This window comes from Apiospora hydei (assembly GCF_038363865.1).
Source record: "Apiospora hydei strain CBS 114990 chromosome Unknown utg000010l_segment0_segment0, whole genome shotgun sequence".
Taxonomy (NCBI): Eukaryota; Fungi; Ascomycota; class Sordariomycetes; order Amphisphaeriales; family Apiosporaceae; genus Apiospora; species Apiospora hydei.
In genome coordinates this window covers 2,444,354-2,467,860 of record NW_027117369.1, presented here as the reverse complement: position 1 = coordinate 2,467,860, position 23,507 = coordinate 2,444,354, and the positions used below count along the sequence as shown (strand labels likewise).

General features: G+C 52.6%; 15 protein-coding genes across 15 annotated transcripts; 11 read left to right on the top strand and 4 right to left on the bottom strand.

The window, feature by feature from the left end:
* Positions 1-76: 76 nt before the first annotated feature.
* On the top strand, positions 77-2,488 carry PG997_015003 (uncharacterized protein; the record flags this gene model as incomplete). Its single annotated transcript, XM_066819317.1, has 4 exons — positions 77-131; positions 236-1,365; positions 1,843-1,923; positions 1,982-2,488. 4 exons carry the CDS (start codon positions 77-79, stop codon positions 2,486-2,488), a joined length of 1,773 nt encoding a protein of 590 aa, XP_066661505.1.
* A 668-nt stretch (positions 2,489-3,156) lies between these two features.
* PG997_015002 (uncharacterized protein) lies at positions 3,157-3,660 on the top strand (the record flags this gene model as incomplete). The annotated part of the gene is made up of 2 exons (XM_066819316.1): positions 3,157-3,175; positions 3,287-3,660. 2 exons carry the CDS (start codon positions 3,157-3,159, stop codon positions 3,658-3,660), a joined length of 393 nt encoding a protein of 130 aa, XP_066661504.1.
* Positions 3,661-3,857: 197 nt separating this feature from the next.
* PG997_015001 (FAD dependent oxidoreductase) lies at positions 3,858-5,330 on the bottom strand (the record flags this gene model as incomplete). The annotated part of the gene is made up of 4 exons (XM_066819315.1): positions 3,858-4,346; positions 4,377-4,637; positions 4,756-5,206; positions 5,272-5,330. The coding sequence occupies 4 exons, from the start codon at positions 5,328-5,330 to the stop codon at positions 3,858-3,860; spliced, it is 1,260 nt and encodes a 419-aa protein (XP_066661503.1).
* A 612-nt stretch (positions 5,331-5,942) lies between these two features.
* On the top strand, positions 5,943-7,346 carry PG997_015000 (uncharacterized protein; the record flags this gene model as incomplete). Its single annotated transcript, XM_066819314.1, has 3 exons — positions 5,943-5,991; positions 6,096-6,355; positions 6,435-7,346. 3 exons carry the CDS (start codon positions 5,943-5,945, stop codon positions 7,344-7,346), a joined length of 1,221 nt encoding a protein of 406 aa, XP_066661502.1.
* A 540-nt stretch (positions 7,347-7,886) lies between these two features.
* On the top strand, positions 7,887-8,495 carry PG997_014999 (uncharacterized protein; the record flags this gene model as incomplete). Its single annotated transcript, XM_066819313.1, has 2 exons — positions 7,887-7,963; positions 8,159-8,495. 2 exons carry the CDS (start codon positions 7,887-7,889, stop codon positions 8,493-8,495), a joined length of 414 nt encoding a protein of 137 aa, XP_066661501.1.
* A 768-nt stretch (positions 8,496-9,263) lies between these two features.
* Positions 9,264-10,305, bottom strand: PG997_014998 (amidohydrolase; the record flags this gene model as incomplete). The annotated part of the gene is made up of 2 exons (XM_066819312.1): positions 9,264-9,971; positions 10,075-10,305. The coding sequence occupies 2 exons, from the start codon at positions 10,303-10,305 to the stop codon at positions 9,264-9,266; spliced, it is 939 nt and encodes a 312-aa protein (XP_066661500.1).
* Positions 10,306-11,461: 1,156 nt separating this feature from the next.
* On the top strand, positions 11,462-12,467 carry PG997_014997 (uncharacterized protein; the record flags this gene model as incomplete). Its single annotated transcript, XM_066819311.1, has 2 exons — positions 11,462-11,498; positions 11,677-12,467. 2 exons carry the CDS (start codon positions 11,462-11,464, stop codon positions 12,465-12,467), a joined length of 828 nt encoding a protein of 275 aa, XP_066661499.1.
* A 710-nt stretch (positions 12,468-13,177) lies between these two features.
* Positions 13,178-13,997, top strand: PG997_014996 (Prolyl aminopeptidase protein; the record flags this gene model as incomplete). The annotated part of the gene is made up of 3 exons (XM_066819310.1): positions 13,178-13,418; positions 13,476-13,597; positions 13,647-13,997. 3 exons carry the CDS (start codon positions 13,178-13,180, stop codon positions 13,995-13,997), a joined length of 714 nt encoding a protein of 237 aa, XP_066661498.1.
* A 1,105-nt stretch (positions 13,998-15,102) lies between these two features.
* On the bottom strand, positions 15,103-15,525 carry PG997_014995 (uncharacterized protein; the record flags this gene model as incomplete). Its single annotated transcript, XM_066819309.1, has 1 exon — positions 15,103-15,525. One exon carries the CDS (start codon positions 15,523-15,525, stop codon positions 15,103-15,105), a length of 423 nt encoding a protein of 140 aa, XP_066661497.1.
* Positions 15,526-16,059: 534 nt separating this feature from the next.
* PG997_014994 (uncharacterized protein) lies at positions 16,060-17,014 on the top strand (the record flags this gene model as incomplete). Its single annotated transcript, XM_066819308.1, has 2 exons — positions 16,060-16,176; positions 16,232-17,014. The coding sequence occupies 2 exons, from the start codon at positions 16,060-16,062 to the stop codon at positions 17,012-17,014; spliced, it is 900 nt and encodes a 299-aa protein (XP_066661496.1).
* Positions 17,015-17,860: 846 nt separating this feature from the next.
* On the top strand, positions 17,861-18,487 carry PG997_014993 (uncharacterized protein; the record flags this gene model as incomplete). The annotated part of the gene is made up of 1 exon (XM_066819307.1): positions 17,861-18,487. One exon carries the CDS (start codon positions 17,861-17,863, stop codon positions 18,485-18,487), a length of 627 nt encoding a protein of 208 aa, XP_066661495.1.
* A 455-nt stretch (positions 18,488-18,942) lies between these two features.
* On the top strand, positions 18,943-19,593 carry PG997_014992 (uncharacterized protein; the record flags this gene model as incomplete). The annotated part of the gene is made up of 2 exons (XM_066819306.1): positions 18,943-19,077; positions 19,165-19,593. The coding sequence occupies 2 exons, from the start codon at positions 18,943-18,945 to the stop codon at positions 19,591-19,593; spliced, it is 564 nt and encodes a 187-aa protein (XP_066661494.1).
* Positions 19,594-19,686: 93 nt separating this feature from the next.
* PG997_014991 (uncharacterized protein) lies at positions 19,687-20,043 on the top strand (the record flags this gene model as incomplete). The annotated part of the gene is made up of 1 exon (XM_066819305.1): positions 19,687-20,043. One exon carries the CDS (start codon positions 19,687-19,689, stop codon positions 20,041-20,043), a length of 357 nt encoding a protein of 118 aa, XP_066661493.1.
* Positions 20,044-20,496: 453 nt separating this feature from the next.
* PG997_014990 (uncharacterized protein) lies at positions 20,497-21,537 on the top strand (the record flags this gene model as incomplete). Its single annotated transcript, XM_066819304.1, has 3 exons — positions 20,497-20,616; positions 20,728-21,067; positions 21,107-21,537. 3 exons carry the CDS (start codon positions 20,497-20,499, stop codon positions 21,535-21,537), a joined length of 891 nt encoding a protein of 296 aa, XP_066661492.1.
* A 1,205-nt stretch (positions 21,538-22,742) lies between these two features.
* Positions 22,743-23,363, bottom strand: PG997_014989 (uncharacterized protein; the record flags this gene model as incomplete). Its single annotated transcript, XM_066819303.1, has 1 exon — positions 22,743-23,363. One exon carries the CDS (start codon positions 23,361-23,363, stop codon positions 22,743-22,745), a length of 621 nt encoding a protein of 206 aa, XP_066661491.1.
* Positions 23,364-23,507: the final 144 nt, after the last annotated feature.

Here is a 23,507-nt window from a genome sequence, read left to right as displayed (position 1 = left end):
TTTTCTGCCCGAGTAAGCTCGACCCAGACATGGCTTCCATCCACGAATGTATTGAAAGCGATAAGCCTAAGTCACGATGTTGAGGCGGACGTCGTCTGGATCATCCGCGGACTGGAACACACTGATATCCAGTAAGTCGAGACATTCCGCGGATTTGCAATATTGGTCACTCGTCAGAATACCAAGACCGTACACTCCGCTTTTTTATAGCAATAGCACTGCTAACCATTGCCAGGAGACGCCCAATACGATCCATACTATAGGGATCCAAGATATATCATAATCAACAGCCATGGAGTTCCTGATAAAGCCACAGCAGACCCCCATCCTAGTTATGGGACTAATTATGGGGGTCGAAGGAGATTGGACGCCCAAAGCAACACCGGCTTTCCAGGTGGCTCGTATGACAAGCAATTGCAAATTCCTGCAATAAAAGAGGATGCCGCTCTGGTACCACCTGACCAAAAGCATTGGTCGGCATTGGATTGGGTTCATCTAATTCCAACTGACCCGGAGAATCACGGCGGACGAGAGCCTCAATCTGGGTCAAGGAGCGAGGCTGACACTGCTACTTATTTGCCTTCAAACAAGGAATGGCTGGACCAGTCAACAATAGAGGGATCGGAAATACCACCGGAGACTCGTGGCCAGTTCAAAACCAAAGGAGGTACAGCGAGGTCCTCGGGAACCCAAACACAGCCAGACGGATCCTTGCCTGCTTTCAAGGATATCATGAGCAGAAGATCGGACCTTGGGAGGTCCACATTGGTTGACGAGAAGTCCCGGCATTTAGCAAGCAGCACAGAGAGCCGGGAATCATATGAGAGACCAGTCATTATACAACGGCCGTATGTCCTCACGCAAGTTGCTTCTAGCAAAAGAAACAGAGACTGTACTGCTGTATACCACCAGCAAAGGGAAGACCGAAAACTCAAGAAGCAGAGAATATCCTTCAAACCTAAAGGAACAGGATCACGAAACCCACGGACCATTCAAGGGGATGAAGGAAACGAGATTCCAACTTCCCGGGTGGGAGAGCGTATGGACCAGATGCACGACGAGGACCGAATCCACCGTCAGAATATTCGGGATGTTGATCGACCTGATGAGAAGACATCGCAATTCTTTGTGGAACATTACCGAGAAACAGGAGCCAGTCCACCGCAGCCAGTCAAAGAAGACTTGCTTTCATCGTCCAACCCAGAACCGCACGTCCTAGTCCATTCAGAGACCCAAAGCACGCCAAACGAACCCACACATTTCATTTTCAAAATGTGGGCTAATTGGTGTGACTTCTCCTCATATACCATCTGGAAGATGCTGTTCGAATGGTACCACAGTGGATTGAAGCTTCTATGGCCTCGAGTAAGGCATGGAGTGGTGAGGGTTTCTTGGACCTGTGTAAGATAAGCCCCTGAACGGGTTCCCTAATTCCATCCACCCCTATTCGCCGACACCTGCTGATCATCATACATAATAGAAATGCGGAAGGCATCTATATGTAGATGTATATCCCAAAGACGCAGATGCTGCTGTAAGCTATGCGCACCATGTCTCCCGCCCAACCTCGGTGTCTATATCTTCTGCCACATCCAGTACAACTAGTGCGGGAACGAGCTTGCAATCCTCGCCATCGCAGCCCTCATATTCTGAGACCTCGACGGAAGAGAATGTAAGCTCGACAACAACTCCATAAGGCCTATCGTTGGTGCCAATGTGCCAAGACTTCCACCGGGGACGAAGATGTTCTTGCTGATGTGTGTCAACACGGGCGAGTTTCAGATCAAACTAGCCCAAGTCGAACTAACGACCGTTGGGAATGACGAAACTCTGTTCCGTCAGATACGGGAGACATACAACATCATGAGGGGCCCCCTTATGAGGAACCCATTCCGTGTGGCCAAAAAGGTAGAATACGTAAAGGTAAGGTCCGGGTCCCTCCCCTTTTACAGTGCATGGCATGCTAATGTGATGCGACTAGTTCGACCTGATCCACCGACATAAGAGCGGGGAATGCGTTGGGAACTACCAGACTGACTCTATTCCAACGTTGAAGGAAGTGATCCAACGCGAGTATGCATTCTCGCCCTGTCCACCTTTGATTGGCCCCATGCCCATACAGTCGCACCTGTTCATGCATTCATTCCTGAATCCCGGGGATCACAGCGGGAACATGGCAGTTAAGCAGCTACCGAAGAAAGTGGGGAGAAAGCTAAGGTGCACTGGCTTGACCGATCAACGGAGCGATCCCGGCGCTATGCCCTTCGGCTGGGGTATCTACATTGTGGAAGGTCTGAACACCACCCTGGTGGTTTGGCTACTGGGCGCCGGCATTCTCGCTATATTCCTGTTGGCTGTAGTGTGGACCGCTGCCAATAACGATGTACAGGGTGGCATGGGTATTGGTCAGTTCGCACTCGCGTTTCTGGCTTTGCTGCTCACAACAGCCGCGGTCAAGGAAAGCAACACGTTACCGGCGTTTGGATGACCAGTCTCATCTTCAACCGTGGCACCCGATGGCTACCGGCGAATCCGCCTCGCCGTTATTGATGGGCTTCCGACGACCAAGTGGCTGGGAAAAGCTCCAATTGGATGGTGAAGGAGCAACAAACCCCATATTGGAATAACCTCCAGCTATTAGCTGCATCTGCACCTGCAGCACACACTCGGTGATGATACATTCAAATAAGCTACCCCTTTATAATTTAGAGTTGAATTGATGTGAGATGATAAGTCCGTATTTGCAATGCGCCCCAATTACTGCGAGCAACAGCATGGTGGGACGAACTCAGACAAGCTTGACCCATGTACAACGTCATCGTTTGATCCGGCAGCCGAGACAAAAAATAGATCATCCGGACTCGACAAGTGCAGTAGGACAACCTACTGTAATTCGTTGGATGGTTTGCTAGGAATGTTCTTTGTTTCGACGTCATGCTGAGCGCCACTAGCAACGCCCACTGCCCCTATTATCCATGACATCATGTCTCATTGACACCCTACCCAACCTTCAGACTCAACTTCAAGCGGAAGCAGTCAAATTCTTCACCCACAATGTTTCATCAGATTTTCAGCTACACTCTCATTGCTCTACAATTGGCCTTCCAAGTAATAGCCAACTCAAATCATCACCATCCGTTCAACTACCGAGACACCATGTCGTCCGCTCTCAACGGTAGGTTTTCATCTTGAAGCCCCCAGCCACCACGAAGGAACCAACCGGATGAAAAGATCCAAACACGCGCACTCCCATATCATCAATATAATAATCTTTGGAAAACTGCAGTCTTCAAGAAGCCCCTGAAGCTCTTTTCCACCCAGCCCATGACGGGCTACTACCGCGACGGCTACTGCCGCACGGGCCCCGACGACGCGGGCCACCACGGCGTCGCCGGCATCGTGACCGACGAGTTCCTGGACTACTCGGCCAAGCAGGGCAACGACCTGCGCGCCGGGGCCGGGCTCCGGGGCGGCTGCCGTTGGTGCCTCTGCACGGCCCGCTGGTTCGAGGCGCTCGAGGCCTACCGGAACAGCGAGCTGGGGCCCAACGGCGTGCCCCGGGTGGACCTCGACGCGACCGAGGACAGCGTGCTGAAGAAGATCCCGCTGGAGACGCTTCAGAACTTTGCGGTCAAGACGAATGGGGTCAATGGGAAATAAGCTGTCTTACGCAGCTTGTGTCGGGGTCATGGTTCATGTATTTCAGCTGTTAGCATTTACTCCTACTATTTCCTCATTATAGCTGGCTCTTAGAAGTGACACACGACTGTTGTCCCCTAAGGAATATGGAAGAAACATCACTTGTAGTATGAAACCCCACAATCCTCACATCGCCACCAAAGTCTTACCATGCCGCATCACTTCCTTTTCGGCACCCCCTTGAAGCCCAGAGACTCGGGTGTAGGGTAATTCCGACGAAAGTGGCATTTCGCGATGTACCTCTCTCTTAGCCTTCCGCGATTCGTCATGATCCAATCAATTCTGTCCGTCCATTCGAACGGCTCATTCCCATCAACCGATAGCTGACCCCGCTTCTTCGCAGCATCCTCCTCGCACCGCCTCCGCAAGTCCTCGATATACTCCTTGGCCCTATCGCCTCTCAGCTGATGCGGCATCTTCTCGACGTTGACGTTCGCTTTCACCAGAGCCACCAGCTCATCCGCCGCGTTCATTGTCATCTTCAGCTTAGAAGGGAGGTGGGAAATCCCGGCTACGTGTCTCGCGGCGTAGGCGGCCTGGGCCTGCGAGATCAGAAAGGTCGGGCCCTCCTTGGGCACGCCGATGAAGACCAGGGACGGCTCCTCGATCCAGAACATGTGTTTCCACAGGCCGTCGATGCGGAACCCCTCGCTGTGGAGCGGTTACTTCGCTCTTACACCTCTGCGGATGAACTCGTGGCTGTAGTGGTAGCCGGTGCAGTAGATGACCTTGTCGATGTGAGCAATACGTTTGCCGTTTTCGAACTCGATGGTTCCGGCCTTGTGGTGGAACTTCTTGATGGGCCCGGCTGGCGTGATACGAGGCTTGGCGACCCTGTCTTGGGAGCCTCGGGTAGACCACCAGACTGCCTTGGCCACGCGGGACAGTTTGTTCGCAATGTCATCCCCAGAAGGTCCAGTGCCAACGATGACTACATTCTGAAGTGAACTGTCAGTTTGGTCGCTTACTTATGTAATGGGAGGAAAATACGGAGTGAAGACAACGTGCCTTTGAGCGGTAGCTCTCAACATCTCTGAAGTTCTTCGAATGGATTACCGTGTCCGGGTAAGCCTCTTGCCACTCGGCCAAGCCATCGTATTCGGGCATGAAGGGCTTATCGAAGGTTCCAATACAAACGACAGCGTGATCGAAGTCCAGTTTGGTCTCCTCCTTTGAACCCCGTTTTTTGATGGTCAACTGCCATCGATGCGGCCACATGCGAGTTCTCCTGACAAGACCCACGACTTCCGTGCCGTATTCCACCTCGACCTCTTCACTGTAGGAGCGAAGATAGTCAAGAACCTGCTGGTGCGATGGGTATAGCGGGGCATTTTTTGGCCAAGGGTGGTCTGCCAACTCCATGAGATCGCGAGGGAAGTTCGTCTCCAGAGGGTCGTACATAGGGCTTGCGAAGGGCGCGGTGGCATCGGCATTGTAGAGCCAGACGCCACCGGGGCCGTCAGCTCTTTCGAAGACGCGAACATTGAGACCCTCGGCTATCAAGCGCCTAGTTATACACAAGGGAGGATTGGTTAGTAGTGTTTGATTTGATATGGGGTTCCTGTAGCGTACTTTGCCGCGATGAGTCCTGAGACTCCTGCGCCGATTACGACGACTGCCTTTTCCACCATTGTGTGATGGAAGCTGATTGATATTTATGTGTTTTTGGTTTCTGATATTATAGTTGGATTGCTTACACCAAAGCGACGACATCGTTATTTGATTTATACTAAACGCCCCAGCCTGGCGGAATACGATCGCAGGACTTCTTGAGACCACGCACGATTCCCGTAAACCCCTTTCATATCCATATGTTTCAGTAAATGGTAGAGTTTGATTCTATTCAACCAGAAGTCGGAAGAATCGAGAAACATAAGGCATGGAAGCCTTCGGGGTTGAGACACGATCCCTTTGTTCAAACACGTCAGACATTTTGATTTCCTTGACTACGTAGTTCTGCGGGTTACTTCGTGTCAATTCCAAGAAGAGGACATGGCATAGAATTCTTTTCTTCCAGTCGGATATTGATCTGAGAGGACTAAGTTGAAGTCAATGTGCTGGTGGAAAAACTGCAGTGCTGCAATGAATACTGGAGTTTCCACCTTGATAGCAGCGGTATTTCGCATTCCCTTGCTGATGCCAAGCCACTAGATCTAATATAGGATCGAGCCCACAGTCGACTTCATCTTGGAAGGCCGTTCGCTAATCTCATCTGCTCCACCTCTGCACCCCGCTGCAGGAATATGCCGCGGAAAAAGAAATCCCATAAATATGACATTGCCGGCCCCTCTCGTCGCTGACGCGTTGTCCGTACTGTGAGCATCTTCATACTTTGACACCAGTACTCTCAAAGAAGGCCAGCAGCAAACATCGATATGCGGTCGCTCCTTAACCAGGCCGCGGGCTTGTTCGCGCTATTGACGGAGCCGCTGCGCTAGACTGCTCTGGCATCAACGCACTCAGCCCCAAATGCAAGTCCACCGAGGCGGCCTACACGCGCGACTTCTTCTATGTTGGCGGTGATTACGTTGCATCCACCGTGCCCGGGCAGAGCATCTTCACAGGGCAGATGTATGTCGAAAAGTTGACACCTCTCACTGGGGTCAATCAGACCTACCCGCTCGTATTCATGTCTGCTGGCGTGCCATCTGGAACGGTAAGTGCTTTCCCGTACAAGCCATGAAACGAGGACCGCGTGCCCTACTAGGAAGCAGTGCTAAACGCTTGTGAATTAGGTCTGGTTGAACACGCCCGACAACAGAAAAGGCTGGGCATCCTACTTTGTTGAGGCCGGGTACCAAGTGTACATTGTGGACATCACTGGCAACGGCCGCAGTGGGCAGAACGACGTCGCCGCGTTCCCTCTGAGGTTCGGGTCCACGGATAACATCACCCAAGACGGCTTCACAGCGCCGGAGCTGTCGGCCCACCCCTATCCCCAGGCAAGCGGGCACGACAAGTGGCCTGGCAGCGGCGTGCGCGGCGACCCGGTCTTCGACGCGTTCCAGGCCTCCATCGTGCCCCTGACCGCCAACAGCACGAACCAGGAGCTGTCGATGCGGGCCGCGGGCTGCGCGCTGCTCTCCATCGTCGGCGAGTCGGTCACGTTCTGCCACTCGGGCTCGTGCCAGTACACCGTGCTCCTGGCGGACGCGTGCCCGGACCTGATCCGCGCGAGCGTCAACCTCGAGCCGACCTGCCTGCCCTTCCAGTCGCTGCTGGGCGACCCCGCGGGGCCCGACAAGGGCCGCCTCCCGTCGCGTCCCTACGGCTTCACCAACACGCCGCTGACGTACGACCCGCCCATCGCGTCGGCCGCGGAGCTGCGGCCCGTCGAGGTCGGGGTCGACACGCCCGCGCTGCGATCGTGTTTCTTGCAGGCGGCGGGGAACGGGACGGCGGTGCGTCACACACTGCCGCAGGTCGCCAAGGTGCCCTTCGTCATGTACACGGCAAGCGCGAGCCCGCACGTCACATACGACCACTGCGTCGCGCTGTACTTGAACCAGACGGGGGTGCCGTACGAGTGGACCAAGCTGAGTGATGTTGGTATCGCTGGGAACGGGCACTTCTTCTTTCTGGAGACGAACAATCTGGAGATTGCCGCGGTGGTGGAAGCTGATCTTCAGAAGCTTCGTGCATCCTGAACGAAGTATGTTCTAGATCGCCAGCTTTATTTACCTTTGCAAGCTGGTGTGTCGTACACCATGGAAATATGCGGGAGAAGAAATTACTTTGTAGCAGGCGTTTTATGACCAAACCGCCAGAACCTAATCCCGATACACATACAGACGTCAGGTTTGTACTACGGGCTGCATATAAATAATTCGGGTGATAAGAGACCAGCCGTTTCATCTTCGCCATGTAGCTCAGCCCTACACCGTTCTACGACTAATATGGTTTGGTTGGTTTGATTGACTAACCCGCCACACCGTCGTAGGCGCTGTGGCGCTTTTCTAACGTACTAGCCACCTTTTCTTTGCTAATTGGCTTTCTTTTGGCCTCCCCCTGCAATTCGCAAATACCGCCGTAACTGCCTAATGTATTTCAGGAGAGTAAGCACTAGTGTGGCTTCTGCCATTCGGGCCTTGGGTAATAAAAAGTTTCCTCGTGTCAAGTACGTAGCTCAGAGTTTCCTCTCCTTGCAGAAAACTCTCTATTTTCAGTTGTGTCAGAAACTTCTCAAGATGACAAGCCGCACTGGAATCTTCACAAGCGCCGTGTCCGTAGAGACCGATCTAGTCACAACGACGGACATCAATGGGTTCGCATCCACCCTCACGACCAAAAGCGTTGCCGCCGCCGTATTGTCATGACTGCCGGACGGAAACTACACCTACCTGACGTATACGTACCTCCCGTTCCGCACTGAGCCTGCTGAAACCTCCGCATCCGCCACTGCGACAGAATCGGCCCTTGAAACAACGACACGCACCCCTTCCCCTTCTCTGACGCCTAGCCAAAAGTCTGGTCTGGGAAGTGGCGCAATCGCCGGCATAGTCGTCGGGGCCGTCGTCGGGGTTGCCATTCTTGCCGCATTGAGTTGGCTCATCTTCCGCCACCGCCGCAAGGCGCGGGGCCGTCCGTCGTCATCAGCCCGCCAGACGCAGGAGATTAATAGCCACCGCGGCCCAGATGATATCCCAGAACCCGAGCCTCAATTGGATCAGCTGGAACTGTACCGAAAGGAAGATCGATATGAGCTTGGGGAACCTGATCGTATCCCGCAGCAACGACAGGAGCAATACCAGAAACCCGAGCTGGATGCATCGACGTCAGAAGTGCTGCATCATTGATGTTATGAGTTTGATGATATGTTGGACGGCAAAGCCTACGTTCGCCATTGAACGAATGATGTTACTCGGTATGAGCTCGAGGTGGAAGGAGAAGGTTCGCGCGATACATGAGGGAGCTACGGTGCTGTATATTCACCGGTCAAGTAACCGCTTAGGGCCTAGGCGAATGGAATGACGCCGTTTATGACAAACTGGCAACTCGGAGGCGGAGAACGTGTAGAACATTTCGGGTGTGGGCCACCATACTCCGTCCTCGGGCAACCTCAATGGCATACTTGATGATATACGTGATAGCAGCGATTGTCATCATATATTGAGGCAGCACTATCGTATTGCTACCAGTGAGGTCTGGTAGTGTTAGAACTACGCGAGCGTTTCGAGCTCTCTCCCTGTTTCACTTGTCGAAACATAAAACGCGTATTTAGCCTAACATAGTTCTCGTATAAGTGCCGTAGACAAACTCTGGTGAACTCGCAGGCATGCGTTACTACTGCACGAGCTGGCAGGCGCATAAGGTTAACGGTCTGCATCTTTGACAATACTCTTGGCGTTGGCTATTGGCCTATAGACTGTCAGGCTGTTCAAAGAAACTCGTTCGCAACCTTGTTTCCACTTGCTCAGACGACTGCAAAACGAGAAGATGGCCGCTAGCGTATGCCATGCGATCGATCACGGTCAAATCTCACATCATGACACAAGTTCCATCCCCATTTGGAGCGGCAGGTTCCACCGGCTGGCCGCCGCTCCAGACCTTGACGATGCGGCGCGTCACGGATATATCCTCGAGTGGATTCCCCTCCACCAGCACGAGATCCGCCCGTAATCCCGGTTTAACCCACCCCTATCCTCCAGCGAGAAACACCGAGCCGCCCGAGACGTCGCCGCGCGCAGTGTCTCCTCAGTAGTCAGCCCGGCCCTGACCAACAGCTCGAGCTCGTGATGCAGCGACTTGCCCGCCGGGATCTCGTAGAGAACGCCGGCACTGTGGCTGTCGGTGCCCGCCAGAATCGGCACGCCGGCCTCCTTCATCGCGTGGACGCTGCACAGGGAGTGCTCGAAATCCATCGTCCGCCGCGCCAATAGCCACATGACCCAGCTGCGCGCGAAGCTCTCCATCATGGTCAGCGTCGGGACCGCAACCATGCCCCGCACCGCCATGCTCTCCGCCACATCCCGCATGAGCGGCTCGTCGAGCGGCACATGGGTCACGACGTCGAAGCCGGCGCGCAGGCAGCGGGGGAAGGCGTCAAAGTGCGCGGCGTGCGCCACCGTCATCTTGCCGCGCCGGCGGGCCTCCGCGCAGATCCTGTCCAGCACGGCCTGGTCGTGGCCGGGCACGTCCGCGATGACCTTGACGTAGTCGACCCGGTCGCGCTCGACGCGGTCCCGCACGAACTCGGCCGCCTCCTCGACGTCGTGCACCGCCTGGTCGCCGCCGACGCCCGCGAAGCGGAACAGGCGGGCGTGCGTGGATCCCTTTGGCGAAGGCGGGCAGGCCGGCGCCCAGCCAGCGCGTGGGCCCGCGGGCCGCGCGGAGCGCGCGGAACTTGTCAGGCGGCATGCAGCCCATGTCGCAGACGGTGGTGACGCCGAACGACGCACACGACGCCAGCTGGGCTTCGTCCGCGATGTGTACGTGGCAGTCGATGAGCCCGGGCAGGACGGTGCGGCCGGTGCCGTCGATTATCTCGTCGCCGTCTGCTGGGTCGCGTGCTTGTCCGATGTGCGACCCCTCAATCACCACGGTTTGGGGGCCTACGAAGGCCTCACCGTCAAAGACGCGAACATTCCGTATAACAATTCGAGACATGTTCGTAAATGGCGAGCACAGAGACCAGAGAAAGAATGCCTCTCCAGTGTCAGCGTTCACACGAACAAGCTTCTAGATGCGGACTTGGCGGGCACAGAGACTGAGAAGGCGGAGAGAACGGGGTTGCGAATATACCATTTTCGTATATGTGAGCGACATATTTTCGGATTCTACCTGGACAAGGCACAATTGCAGAAGGGCGATGCAAGCTGATCATTATGACAGTAAGCAGGAAAGGCAGGCTAGCGAGCGAGCACGCTGGTGCAGGTGGGGTAGATCAGCTTTGTGCAGTACAGCGCCCAGTCCAGACCTTGAGAACCCAGCTGGGCGGGCATCCGAGGAGGGACTCAGTGGACAAAGCCGCTAACCTACAGGCCACAGCAGCTGAACCCCGCCTGGGACGAACTGCCCCCAAGGACCTGGGTCAAGCGTCTTGCATCCCGCCATGGCACCAGTCAGCCCCCAGCCCCACCCGCCGGTTCCGTTCGATTGACACGCGATCGATGGGCCTGAGCCCTGATCAAAGGCGTTGATCGCTTTGATTGCAATCTTATCGGCCTCATCCTCGTGTTCCTGGACTACAGCTGATGCTGCTAGCTTGACTATAACGATGCTAATACTCGCTTGACCCAGGGCACTGGGTAGCAAACCCCAGCTGGCTGAGCGGAGATGGACTCGTCGCACCGCTAGGAGCCTCGTGCAGCCACCAAAAGTGCTGAGAAATGCAACATTTGACTGCGGCAATATGATGTCCCATGATATAGACTGATGGGACAAGACTCCCAAAAGGTACCGCGGAATTGTTGCGGCCCAGTCTGTCATCCACTCTTCCATTGAGATTGCGATGATCCAGATTTGATGTTCAGAGCTAGTTTAGCTCCCGCCGCTAAAACTGGCATCCAAGACGGGCTGGTCAATGAATCATCATTGCCCATGATGCAATTGAGCCAACCCTATGTTGACATCACTATCCCGGACCTGATTATTGGCTTTCAGTGTGTATTGTATATAGGTAACAGCCCCAATCGCCAACGAAGTGGTTTTAACCAGTCAGCTCTTCATTTGGTATTCAGCTTGCACTCTCATCACTCGCTACATTATCAGAAGCACTCTTGGCAACAAGCCCGACACACGCATCTCAAGTATTTCGAACACGATGGCCCGCGGCTCGCAACCCGAGAAGGGAGACAAAGGTAAGTCCGGAAGTTCCTACGCCTCTTGTTCGCGACTGGTGTTGTATATGATATTGTGTCGCCGCCTGGTATTTCATCACAGCACTTTACCATCACTCCTCCCTTGCTGAGAGCTTCATACCAAACCACTTGCCTATCCTGCTCAAGATATTAGTCCACACTAACACGTGAAATCCAGTCTCGTGGAACTGGGGAGGCGGCGCTCCTGGCGGCACAGTAGCCGAGACCAAGTCCGAAGGAGAAATTGCCATCAAGTCGAAGCGCGGCAACACCATCAAGAAAAAGGCCGATCCCGAGAACCCTGCTGTCCATGTCGAGAGATCCGGTAATGACGTCGTCAAGCGCGCCTCGGAGTTGAACGTGGAGAAGAAGGGCAGTGGTGGTCAGAAGCGGAAGGAGGATGAAGTTACCGACGATCAGGAGAGTGAGGGCGAGGGCGAAGGCGAGGACGAGGACGAGGAGCCCCACACGAAGAACGAAGACGGGAAGGAAGTGAAGAAGGGCGGCAAAGCATCCAACAAGAGACAGAAGAAGGAGCACGAGTCTAGCAGCGGCGATGACGCTCAGGAGTCGAATGACGACAGTGACGAGAAGAAACAGGAGACGAAGAAGGGCGGTACGAGAGCCGAGAAGAAGGATGAATATGAGTCCCACGACAAGAATCATCAGGATAGTGCAGAGGAGGACGAAGAGGCAGACAGCCAGAGCGACGACGTTTCAGAGGCCAGTTCTGCCGAGGGTAGCGACGATGAACATGACGAGAAGGACGCCTCTTCCAAAAAGGGAAAGTCTGCAAGTGGAAAAGCCACAGGTGGGAAGTCGTCTGGAACCCAAGGGAAAAAGGAAAGCTCTTCCAAACAGTTGACCAAGAACGGTACTAAGGCAAACAGCAAGGCCAAACGAAGCGAATCCTCCCGAAGACAAGAGGACCTTGTAAGCACTCGGACGAGGAGTCATGATGAGGAGTAGGGTATACGTTGGTAGCGTCGTTGATTATATACATATAGCATTATTTAATTAGGGTACATTGTAGTTCACGTGTTGCGTTATTTTGTCTAACCGCTCCAGTCGGGTACCACGTAAATAGGGATAACTTCCAGAACATTACTGCTCTTAGGCAAGGGCACCTAGCTTCCGGCAATGATGATTGTAATAGTATTGCGGTTTAACCAGTCACGAACCATGTTTAGGAACCCTTTTAAGGGATGCTCGAGATAGGGAACGGGCCATTCCGATGGTCACAGACGTGGGTATGAGAACCTGGTCAATACTATGCACTTTATTTAGAAGCCAGGCAGCGTGATGTGCACACTGGCTGTGGCTGCTCGGGTCGACCATCAGTTTGCATATGTTGGCTTTTCGCGAAATGCAAGGGGGTTGTGGGCCTAGAAAGGACCACTAGCTACGCAGAATATGAGTGGTCGGATCTCCCATATACCCGGCTCTCCCGGCATGCCGGTTATTTGCCGATGCTTACCCCTTGCATTATGGTGACTTTGCTTAGGCAGACACCTACAGCTGATAACTAAGTTCTGCTCGACCTACTTTCACCTCGTTGCCTCATCTCAAACCCAAATCTTTATCCCCGGCTTCATTCACCTACTACTATCCATACTACTGTCTAATCCAACTAAAGAATCATTTTGGCATCGTTCTCCTATCAACCGGTCTCCATCGAAATGTCCAAGCCATTCTTCGTTTTTCTTCATGGAGCCTGGCACACGCCCAAGTGCTTCATGCCTCTGACATCTGCTCTGCAGGAGGCGGGATTTGAGAACAGGGTCGTTTGCCCAGCTCTGCCCTCATCAAATGCGACGCCACTGCCAACAGACTGGAACGCGGACGTTGAGACCATTCGGACCACCGTCTCCAAGCTCGTCGAGGAACATGACGTGGTGGTTGTCATGCACAGTTTCAGTGGTCTGACAGGGGGGACAAGTCTTGAAGGCTAAGACAAGCCATCATGTACGGCCAAAGGATTCGCAGGTGGCGTCATCCGGCTGGTCTACATCGCCGCTTTCCTAGTCCCGGAGGGGTTCCAACACTCGCCCGCTGGAACTCGTGGCAACATGGTCCCTCAGATGAAGACCGATATGGATGTACGTAGGTGTCACTTGTTCTGCCATCCACGCTTATAATCAGCTACAGGCCGGCTCGATCACCATCCTCCCAGAGGACGCCAAGAATATGTTCTACCAGGACGTCGACGATACGACCGCGGCAGAGCTGTCCAAGGATCTCCGACCCCAGAGCCTCGGGGCCTATTGGGGCAAGACAACGTTCGCGGCCTGGCGGTACATCCCGACCACTTACATCATCTGCAAGCGGGACGTGCCGACTACTGTGGCTGCGATTCATTGGCTGATTGACACGGCGAAGGCGAGTGGTCCGCATCAAATTGACTCCGTCATCGAAGTCGATGCTGGACATTCTCCGTTCGTTAGTAAGCCGCAGTGGGTTGCCGACACCCTCATTGCCGAAGTCAACCGAACACTCTAGGAACACCAATCTGTATTGAGGCATAATTGGTCTGGAGGCAGTATGGCTTATTCTATAGTAGGCATTACTTGAGTTGAATAAACGGGTGGTAGTCTAGGAGCAACGATTGTTTGTCGCTTATGGAACACGCTGACTTGGGGTATGACAATCGATTCGAAATTTTCCGCCTATTATATAGTCTTATGCGCTATGAATGGCGTGGGCGTCGACCAGTAACGGTCAAACGGCCCACGTTACAGGCGTTATCTTGCCCTCACTTCTTCGCTGGCCATGAGTGCCGTGGCCAGCTGTAATACCAGCATCTCGAGGGGAAGCACGCGGTTCTGTATGGCGATGTTGGTTGGTCAGACCATGCATCTCAAAAGCCGGGGGCATCTGGACAGGCTAACTTTCACATGCCTGGGGGTGTCAGTCGCCTTTGCACACCATAAAGCAAGAGATGCCAGTTTGGCGAACAATCTACTCACCCCTTATCAAGCTTGCTCGAAAGCTTGTTGGTTTGCCAAGTTGAAATGCTGGCATCTCGGCAATATCTATTTGCCTGTGGGTGCAAATTTACACCCCACGAATATTCAAACACTTCTGACTGTGTACCAGGTTCGGTGGAAGACTTCTGATAGGTACCTAACCTTGGACGGCCTGCGCTTGCAATCAACGGTTTGATATTTGTGCTTATTGAGAAGTAACACATGCTGGGTACGATGCAACAACATGCCGAAGTTTACGCTGGCTGGTTTAATAGTGGGCAAACAGCTTTCGAAAATAATGTATGTACAAGCCCCTGTCCTATATAAAATACGAAAATTGTCTCGGTGAAGCTAGAGTGGAGTGATAGCGCAACCTTACTACATGTATCTACATTAATACTCCGCAATATTAAAGCAATTTAAGTTGGTATCGAGAGACGGCTATTCCTATTACCAATGAGTTAATTAAATATACTCCCTGGGGGATATTAAGCTATGTGGGAACCCCATGATTTCTTAAGCAGTATAAACGCCCGACGACATAATAATGGCGCCCCTGCTGGCATGTAAAAGGGCAAGTAATAGATTGCTGGACAAGATAAGGCTGGTATTCGTATAAGGTCCCCGATACGCCTGTTTTAGAATTCAGAGCCTGCATCAACTACGACTTGGACACCCTCCGTGTCGACCGCTACACCGGACGCGCCACCGAATACCCAGAGAAGATCTTCAGCAAGTTCAAGCGAATGGAAATCCAAATGTTCCTGATGTTCAAGTACCACGATTTGCACCATCCAACCCCGGTGACGATTCCCAAGCGCTGGATCAGAGATGAGGACATCTACGCTGACAGGCCGGACTACGAGACGCTTGACAACTTTCTGCGCTACGTCTGGCGCCGATACTTCCCGAGCGTTGAGGAAATTAAGCTCGAACTGGACGTCCCGTTCGTGCGGTTCCCGGTCTTCAGTCGCATCCACCCGGACATTGTGCAATCCCTCCACCCCTTCTTCATCCGCACGCCGGGCGGGCGCGGGCTCGAATTCCTGCCCGACCTCCATGGGGAACGTCAATGGAAGGCCATGATGATCCGCGTCGTAGGCGAGGACGAGGCGGCCTGACGCGACGACGTGGAGCGCGCCCAGGATCACCAGGGTCTCCTCAAGTACCTGACCCTATGCCTCTGGCACGTGTTCGCACCCAACGACTTCTTGAGGGAAGGGCAGGAAATTGAACAACTGGTCAACGAGGAGACATCGCACTCCTAATTCTACGCTGCTGGTTTCTCCGCTCAAAGACACCATCAGAGAAGGAACGAGACAACGGGGATGTTCATACGAGATTTCGCTGGTAGATATGTCCTTAGTGGGACGCCCTGGGGCGTCTGTACCTAAGTAGCTCAGGACTTGACTCTATCGTCTTTGCCTTCTAAAAAACGCCCTTTCTCTACATTGTTAGGTGCCTAGTCGAATGAACCCCCACCCCCACTTGTTTCTCAGCGTAGCCGTTTGATCCAACTTCCTACAATCTTCGCAACAGCCATACTGTGCTTCATCTGGAGTGCTACCAACAAAACAGGCACATACAAACTCGCAATGGGAGTAGATCCTATTGAGATCCCTTGGGATCTACCGAGTTTCCGCGGGTCATTCACTCAAGTCGACGAATTCACCCCATTCCCGCGACTACCGGCTGAGATTAGATGCAAGATTGTAAGTTGCTCCTGCCTTCTCTTTCCATATCAACATCTAACGTTGTGTGCCTCAGTGGCAAGCTGCATGCACTCCCCGCCGATTTTCATCGTCACCATGTGATGCGACAAGGAAGTGGACTCGCAAGGGCTACAGACGCGTGGTTGCACCCCTTCCGGCCACAGCCCGCGTGAACCAAGAGGCTCGCGCAGAAACGTTACGAGTGTATTCCAAAATCCCCAACACCACGTCCTCATGGGACATCAGCGGCTTCATCAATTATGAAGTAGATACCATGACCTTCAGTTGTTACGGCCCGTCTTACAGCGCTCGAGAGTTGCCCTGGGCGATTTTGCAAAACCTCCAGCGAATCACGATTGTTCCCAAATGCTGGGTATTTGGCTGCCAACCTACGCGAACGGACTTGAACACATTCGACAATTTCCTATGCTACGTCGCGACAAGGTACTTTCCGAAATTGCGCGAACTTGACATCGATCTTTCGCCACAACTTGAGCGCGGAGGCAAGTCGTTTTTGTCAGCCCCTCGCCGCGCCGCACCAGGCATGAGCTGCTCCTTCCGCCCTCTTTTCTTCCGGACGGTAGATGGGCATGGATTGCAGTTCCTGCCGACTACCAACTACTGGGGCGGGTGGGACTCGATCAAGATCCTGATCATGGAGAAGCACGAGGCAGACAGATATGGCGACGGCAAAGACCCTTCAAAGCACAAGGTGTTTATAGACCACCTGGGATTATGTCTCTGGCACGTTTTTCTTCCGGGAGGCTTCTTGTTGGACGACCAAGAAGTCGACCAGCTGATGGGTGATCATCGATACACCATCCAGTCGCAGTGGTGATTGGCAGTGTTCCGACACTACATACCTTCTGCATGCCAGGAACAGTCTAGTCCAACATTGTGCAAGAAGTAGTTGGTATGCTACCTGTTGGCAACCTTGCACTGCTTCATAGTCAGACGCACTACAGTATACGAGAATCAGCTGTGTGGCCACGTAGAGAAGGACTCGGATTTCAGTCAGCACACATCGTTAATCAATTAAATTTCCATCCCCATTTGGCCGAGTGAGATGTCGTGATGGAACTTAAAACTGAACATACTGCTTGCCATCCTTGGTTACGAAGAAACCTTATGGCCAAATAACTCCCTGGTCTATGTATGATAGCTGGCTAATTTTTCCAACTGCTCCTTATCACTCGATTTCTTTCTTTTTTGTCTCGCCGAATCTCGTCCATCCAACTTGATGCCTCATCGTGAGCGCCTCCAATACTCCATACTATACATTGACAATATCTCACCAGTCCCATCATGAGTTTTCCGTGTGACCTTCCGTGTAAAGAAACGGATTCCCCTCCGGCACCGAAAGGAAATGCAATCTTTCACCAGTTCGCACGTCTTCCCCCTGAGATTCGATGCAAGATTGTGAGCCGCCTCTCTTCCATACCATGTATTCTTTACCTAGTCATCCGCTAACCTTGGACTACGACAGTGGCGGGCCTCGTGGACTCCTCGCAAGTTCTCGGCATTCCCCTGCGGGATCGCTCAAGTGCTATTCATTCGAGTCACTCACTGGTACCAGCGTCTAAAGACGCCGCTTCCAGTCACAGCGGCCGTCAACCAAGAGTCCCGCTGGGAAACTCTTCGCAAGTACAGCAACACGCCGCCACCCCCTTCGTATTGGCCTTACATGCAGTGGCCCTACGATCCCAACGATGTAGTCAATTACGAAATCGACACCGTGTCTTTCAGCTGCTGCGGTTGGCGGAAGGTGCCCGTCAAATCGTACTCCCCCACCCTTACCCGGAAGCTCGAGAGAATCCACGTCCCACTGGCCTGCCCACTGGCATCCTACCCGGCGGATCGCCACGATCGCTACGTAATGGGCTCCAGGCCCTTCGACAACTTCCTGCGCTACGTGGTGGCGGCCTCCTTCCCTAGCCTGCGCGAGCTCACGGCCGACCTGGACATTGGCTTGGACCTCGAGCACACGTCTCGCCGGTACGGAAGAGGTCTTGGTGTAGCGCGCGTCTTCCGCGATCGACAAATGACTCCCATCTTCTTTCGAACGGAGGATGGGGGTGGTGTGCACATCTCCCCGTCATCCTCCGTTGACGAAAGTTCTCTCTCGTTCCGCGGCCCGGATAAGATCAGGGTCCTGTTCATGAAGGAAAAGGAAGCGTCTCGGTTCGGCGGGGACGGCGTTGGTGTGAACCCATTGGAACACCGAGACGTCCTGGATCGCTTGGGCATCTATCTCTGCCACGTATTCTCCGTTGATGACTCCGTAATGCAACCCCGAAACGGCATGAGATAATATGTATCTACCTGCGTCTTGTTTACGTGACGCAATCCCAGGTTGTCGGCGACTCAGTGACAATGGGAAGGCCGTAAACGGGACATGGAATGGCTGCTTGAAATATGGAATAGCTGGTTGGGAAACGTTCATCTACATGAATACTTGGATAACCGTAGAAAGTGGGTCAATTCATCAAAAGCTTGCTACTCGAGCGGCAGTTTCCTTTTCACTTCAACACATTGTGCAAATGGAGTAATTGCAAATTTATTTCCATCTCCGCAGCTTGAATAACCTCATCCGATTTTCAGGTTGAACTGCTGCTTCCAGTCACTGTCCGTTGACTATCCCAGTGATCCTTCACTTTTGATTGTTTTCATTGACAGACCATCATCGCCCTTGGCTCATTTATTCACATTGCCTCGCCAAAGAGATACATCGATTACCTCGTTACACCATCAATACCCAACTTCAAGATGGATGTTTTCTCGGCGTTCAAGGAATCTCTCTGGTTATTCGAGGAGGAGCCTACGGTACATGACTCCGATGGCAATGGTGGTGCCGAGTTCAAGCCATTCCCACGTCTCCCTATCGAGCTTCGACTCAAGATTGTAAGTTGGTTATCCTGCTACTGGTTATCCTGCTAGTGGTTATACCGTTTTCTATTATCCCGTTTCTAATTAACATACGCTCTTTAGTGGCGCGCAACCTGGATCCCCAAAGAGGTTTGGCCGAAGAAGTGCTTGTTCCTAGCGGAAACTGAGTACGGTCATATCTACAATCAGACACACGGCGAAGTCTCCTCTCCGCCAGATGGCAGCCTGCCAGTCACGGCTCGGGTCAATCAGGAATCACGGAATGAAACGCTGCGAATGTACCGCAAGATTCCCAGCACGGATTGCTGGGCCTTCTGCTCCTTTTTTAACCAGGAGATCGACTTCCTGCGGGTCTACTCTTGTGCGCGCCGCATATGCAGCAGTACCCTCAACCCTACGCACCTTCTCGGTGTTCGAAGACTCATAATCGCTACCTGCTTCCACTTCAACTGGGGGGCACCTTCGACGAGAGCTGGGACAGCTTCTGGTTCCACGAGTTCTACTCTGCGCATAGTCGACCCCAGTACATGACCATCGGAACCATCTTGCATTATTTCAAGGCCCGATATTTGCCAGATCTTGACTACCTGAAGCTCGACCAGCACGACGGGCCCGGATTCGAAAATGGGCCCATTTGGTAGAGTTCGGGAGGATATGCGCGACTCGATCCGCCCTCTTTTCTTCCGCTACAAGGAAGGCTCGGGAGGGGTAGAGATCATACCTTTGGTCAAGACAGTAAAGGTCTCTGAAGAATACTGGTCACGCCACGGACGCATCTGGAGCCAGTTGAAGGGCTTTGAGATCCACTTCCTGAGACCGAGCGAGACCTCTTGCCTCCTTGATGAGCCGGCCGCAAAACATCGTGTCTGGCTGGAGTTTGTGGGCCTCACCCTCTGGTCAGTGTTCGCCCCTCATTACTTCATGGACAAGGACGGCATCAACGGTTACCTCACGGACCGACAGGATGACTACTTCCTATGAGGCTCGGTACGCGAGGTGCCCATTGGAGCCAACGGCATAACCGCTCAAAGATCGGTTGTTACTCGAGTTAATCCAGAAAGATACCACTGGAATCATCATTGGTATTAGCGGCATAACCGCCAACACCTAGCTTACTTACCTTGAAGCATAAAACAGTAATAATACGAGGTGAATTGCAGATAAAGTGCGAGTGGGGCAAAAGTTTTGTTTTAATCTCCTAGTAACTTGAAAATCCTTGGTCCGATGAAGCCGCTCTTTCCAGGCACTTGTCTCGTAAATGCATGCTGTTTCCTTCCCTCTGGTTTAAATTCCCTTGACAGACCATCATCACTTTGATGCTGGCCCATCCGTTCTGTCCTTTCACAACAAGGTAGGCCACGTTACCTGTCACCACGCGGCGTTCATTTCTCGTACCAACACAGCGCAGACGCAACCGCGATATTCAACTACAAGATGGAAGACTTCTCGGGATTTAAGGACGCTTTGGGGCTACCCATTGAGCCTTTGATTCCCGATCATGATGCCGAATTCAAGCTATTCTCGCGTCTACCCGTTGAGCTTCGACTCAAGATTGTAAGTCGCCTGTCAACTGGTCTTATATAATACCATCAAAGTGCTGTCTATCCTGCCTTAGCGCATTTTGGGTATTAAAATCGCCTACCTGGCTAACTTGCAATTATCTAGTGGCGTGCGACGTGGACACCCAAGAATATTGGACCGGAGAAGACAAGCGGATGGGATTATGAAATACGCCAGTCGAAACCATGGGCTAAACTGCCTGTTACTGCCATTGTCAATCAGGAGTCTCGTGAAGAGACCTTGCGAGTTTATCGCAAGATTGTCTGCTCATATCCCCACGTCATTGACTCTTATTTCAACCCCGAGATCGACCGTCTGTGTTTTGAACTCATCGAGTCACTCTGCCCTGACATGGATCCTGCGCAATTCCTGACAGTCCAGAAACTATCATTGTCCACCTATATCTACTATGAGGACTGGGACTATCCTGAGTCCGGCCTACATGGTAAGTGGTTCTCGGAGCCTTACTACAACAGAGGACTAGGTTACAAGACCTTCGAGAACTTCCTACACCACGTCAAGGAATCATACCTGCCAAGCCTTCGCGAAATCAGACTCGAGTTGCACAGCAGACTCAACTTTGATATATATCCCCTACAGATCGAACAAGTCCGCGAGGACATGCGTGATTCGATTTGCGCCAAACATTTCTTTCGCTACAAAGAAGAAGGAACAGGCGGGGTACAAATCATTCCGAGACACGAAGATGGCCGCCTGATGGGGTTCGAGATCCTTTTTCTAAACCAGCGTGAGGCTGTTTACGTGACTGGCGAAGCCGAACTGGCAGCGAAGCACCGGGCCTGGTTGGAGTTTGTAGGCATCGCCCTTTGGAACGTGCTCGAGCCCGAGGCATTCCTAAAGAAGGACCGTATCGACAACTACCTTGTGGACCAGCAGGATCCTTACCTGTTCTAGGGGTCAATGAACGGATCATTCGACAATCCAGTTGGTCTGCTCATCCTGCTGATTACACTGGCAAAGCAGCATTGCCAACAGTAGGGTATCTACGTTGCATTAACGACACATCAGGGTGGCACAAGTGAACAAGATATGGTTACTTGGTTTGGCAGCTACTTGTCCGTGAAGTTGATTTGACAGAGCTTGGAAGGCCTCGCTGATGCAGTTGGATCAGCCACTCCGTAAAGCCGGGGTAGCTTACGAGCGAGTGAAAATCAAGTGAGGTGCGGGTCAAGGGCACAGTGGTTTTGATAATCAGTAGATAGATTTAATCAGTACTGATTGTTCCTCACTTTTTGATTATTTTCTTCGCCTCTGATAAGCGGGTCACTGATCCAAGTGAGCATTGTATTCAATCACTCCTAATCACCCAGGTAGAGAAACCTATAAATAAATGACCTCCCTCCCTCCTCCTCTCCCATCATTTCTCTTCTCGTCATCTTTTTGCAGGTCAACAGATCAGAATCACTCCTCATCAACTTCCTGACGACCAGCCTTCGTCACATCTTCTGTCTCTTGGCTACCTTTCTCACAAACAACCGCTTGCAGAGGAATTCTCGCTGGATCAACTTCCTCTACATTATCTCTCTTCTCAACAGACCTTCTCCAGACCAACATTTCTCCTGTCGACCACGTTCAGGTTAAATTTCTACCAAACCATCACTCAGGACAACTGCCATCTTACAGCACGTCTTCTTCATTCTCACCAAGCCATCACTAGCTGATCCCTTGTGGTCAATTACCCGGACCAACTTGGAAATAAGTTTCAGTATCCTTCGCTTCCATCACAGCATCCTCTGGCTCCCTGGAACCATCAACAATCTAGACAAAAACCTACATAATCCACGCCAAGATCCACAACATGAAGATTGCCACTTTCACGCCGTTCAATCGGCTTCCGATTGAGCTGCGCCATCAGATCGTAAGTTCAAGCACATATTACACTACTCTGCCGTCCAGTCACATCCGCGGGATTACCACTGCCCTCTGAGTTTTCTTTCCGCCACCCTCACCGTCCTGTCAAGTTGGTATGCGTTATTTAGATCAACAACTGACATATGAATATCTAGTGGCGTGCCACTTGGGATCATCAGGCCGTTGCCCCCTACGACTTGACTACTCACACTCGCCGCTATGAGCCAATCGTTGGCGCAGAAAACAAACTACCAATCAGTTCTCGAGTGCACAAGGAGTCTCGCAACGAGACACTGAAGTGGTATGTCAAGGTGCCGAACTCCTCGGTCTACATCTTCCGTGCCTACATGAACCCTAAGACGCACCGTCTTTACATCGACTGCGCCTACAAGCTGCTCTGTGAGAGCATGACGCGCGTTCACTTCAGCCAACTCGAGAGAATGACGCTGCGAGCTTCTAAAACAGTACCTGACGATTCCTAGTACGAAGCCTATGAAGACCCCGAGGCAATCGGCCACAAGACATTGGGCAACTTCTTGCACTACGCCAAGAAGAGATACTTCGCCACCCTCAAAGATCTTAAGATCGACATCCCATTCAACTTCCTTGAGACGGAACGCATGCGGGAGGACATGCTTCATTCCTACCGTCCCCTCCTCTTCCGCTACAAGGGCAGTGGCGGAATCCACATCGAGCCGGTCACGGTGAAGGGATACTGTCACGGCTTCCGCATTCGCTTCTTGACGAACAGCGAGGTCGCTCGACTTGGCAGCAGCGAGCCGGCCGAGAAGCACGAGGCATGGTTGGAGTATGTCGGGGAGTGCCTCTGGGAGATAATTAAGCCAGAGAACTGGTTGACAGAAGATCATGCGGCCGGTTTCCGTACACAACAGCGACATCACCGGCTGCTGTAGGAGCCGAACAACAACCACCAAAAAAAAACAGTTACTCACTTTGTTCCATTCTGTGGACAGCAACGACACCATCAGCTGCTGTAAGAAAAGAACCCAACA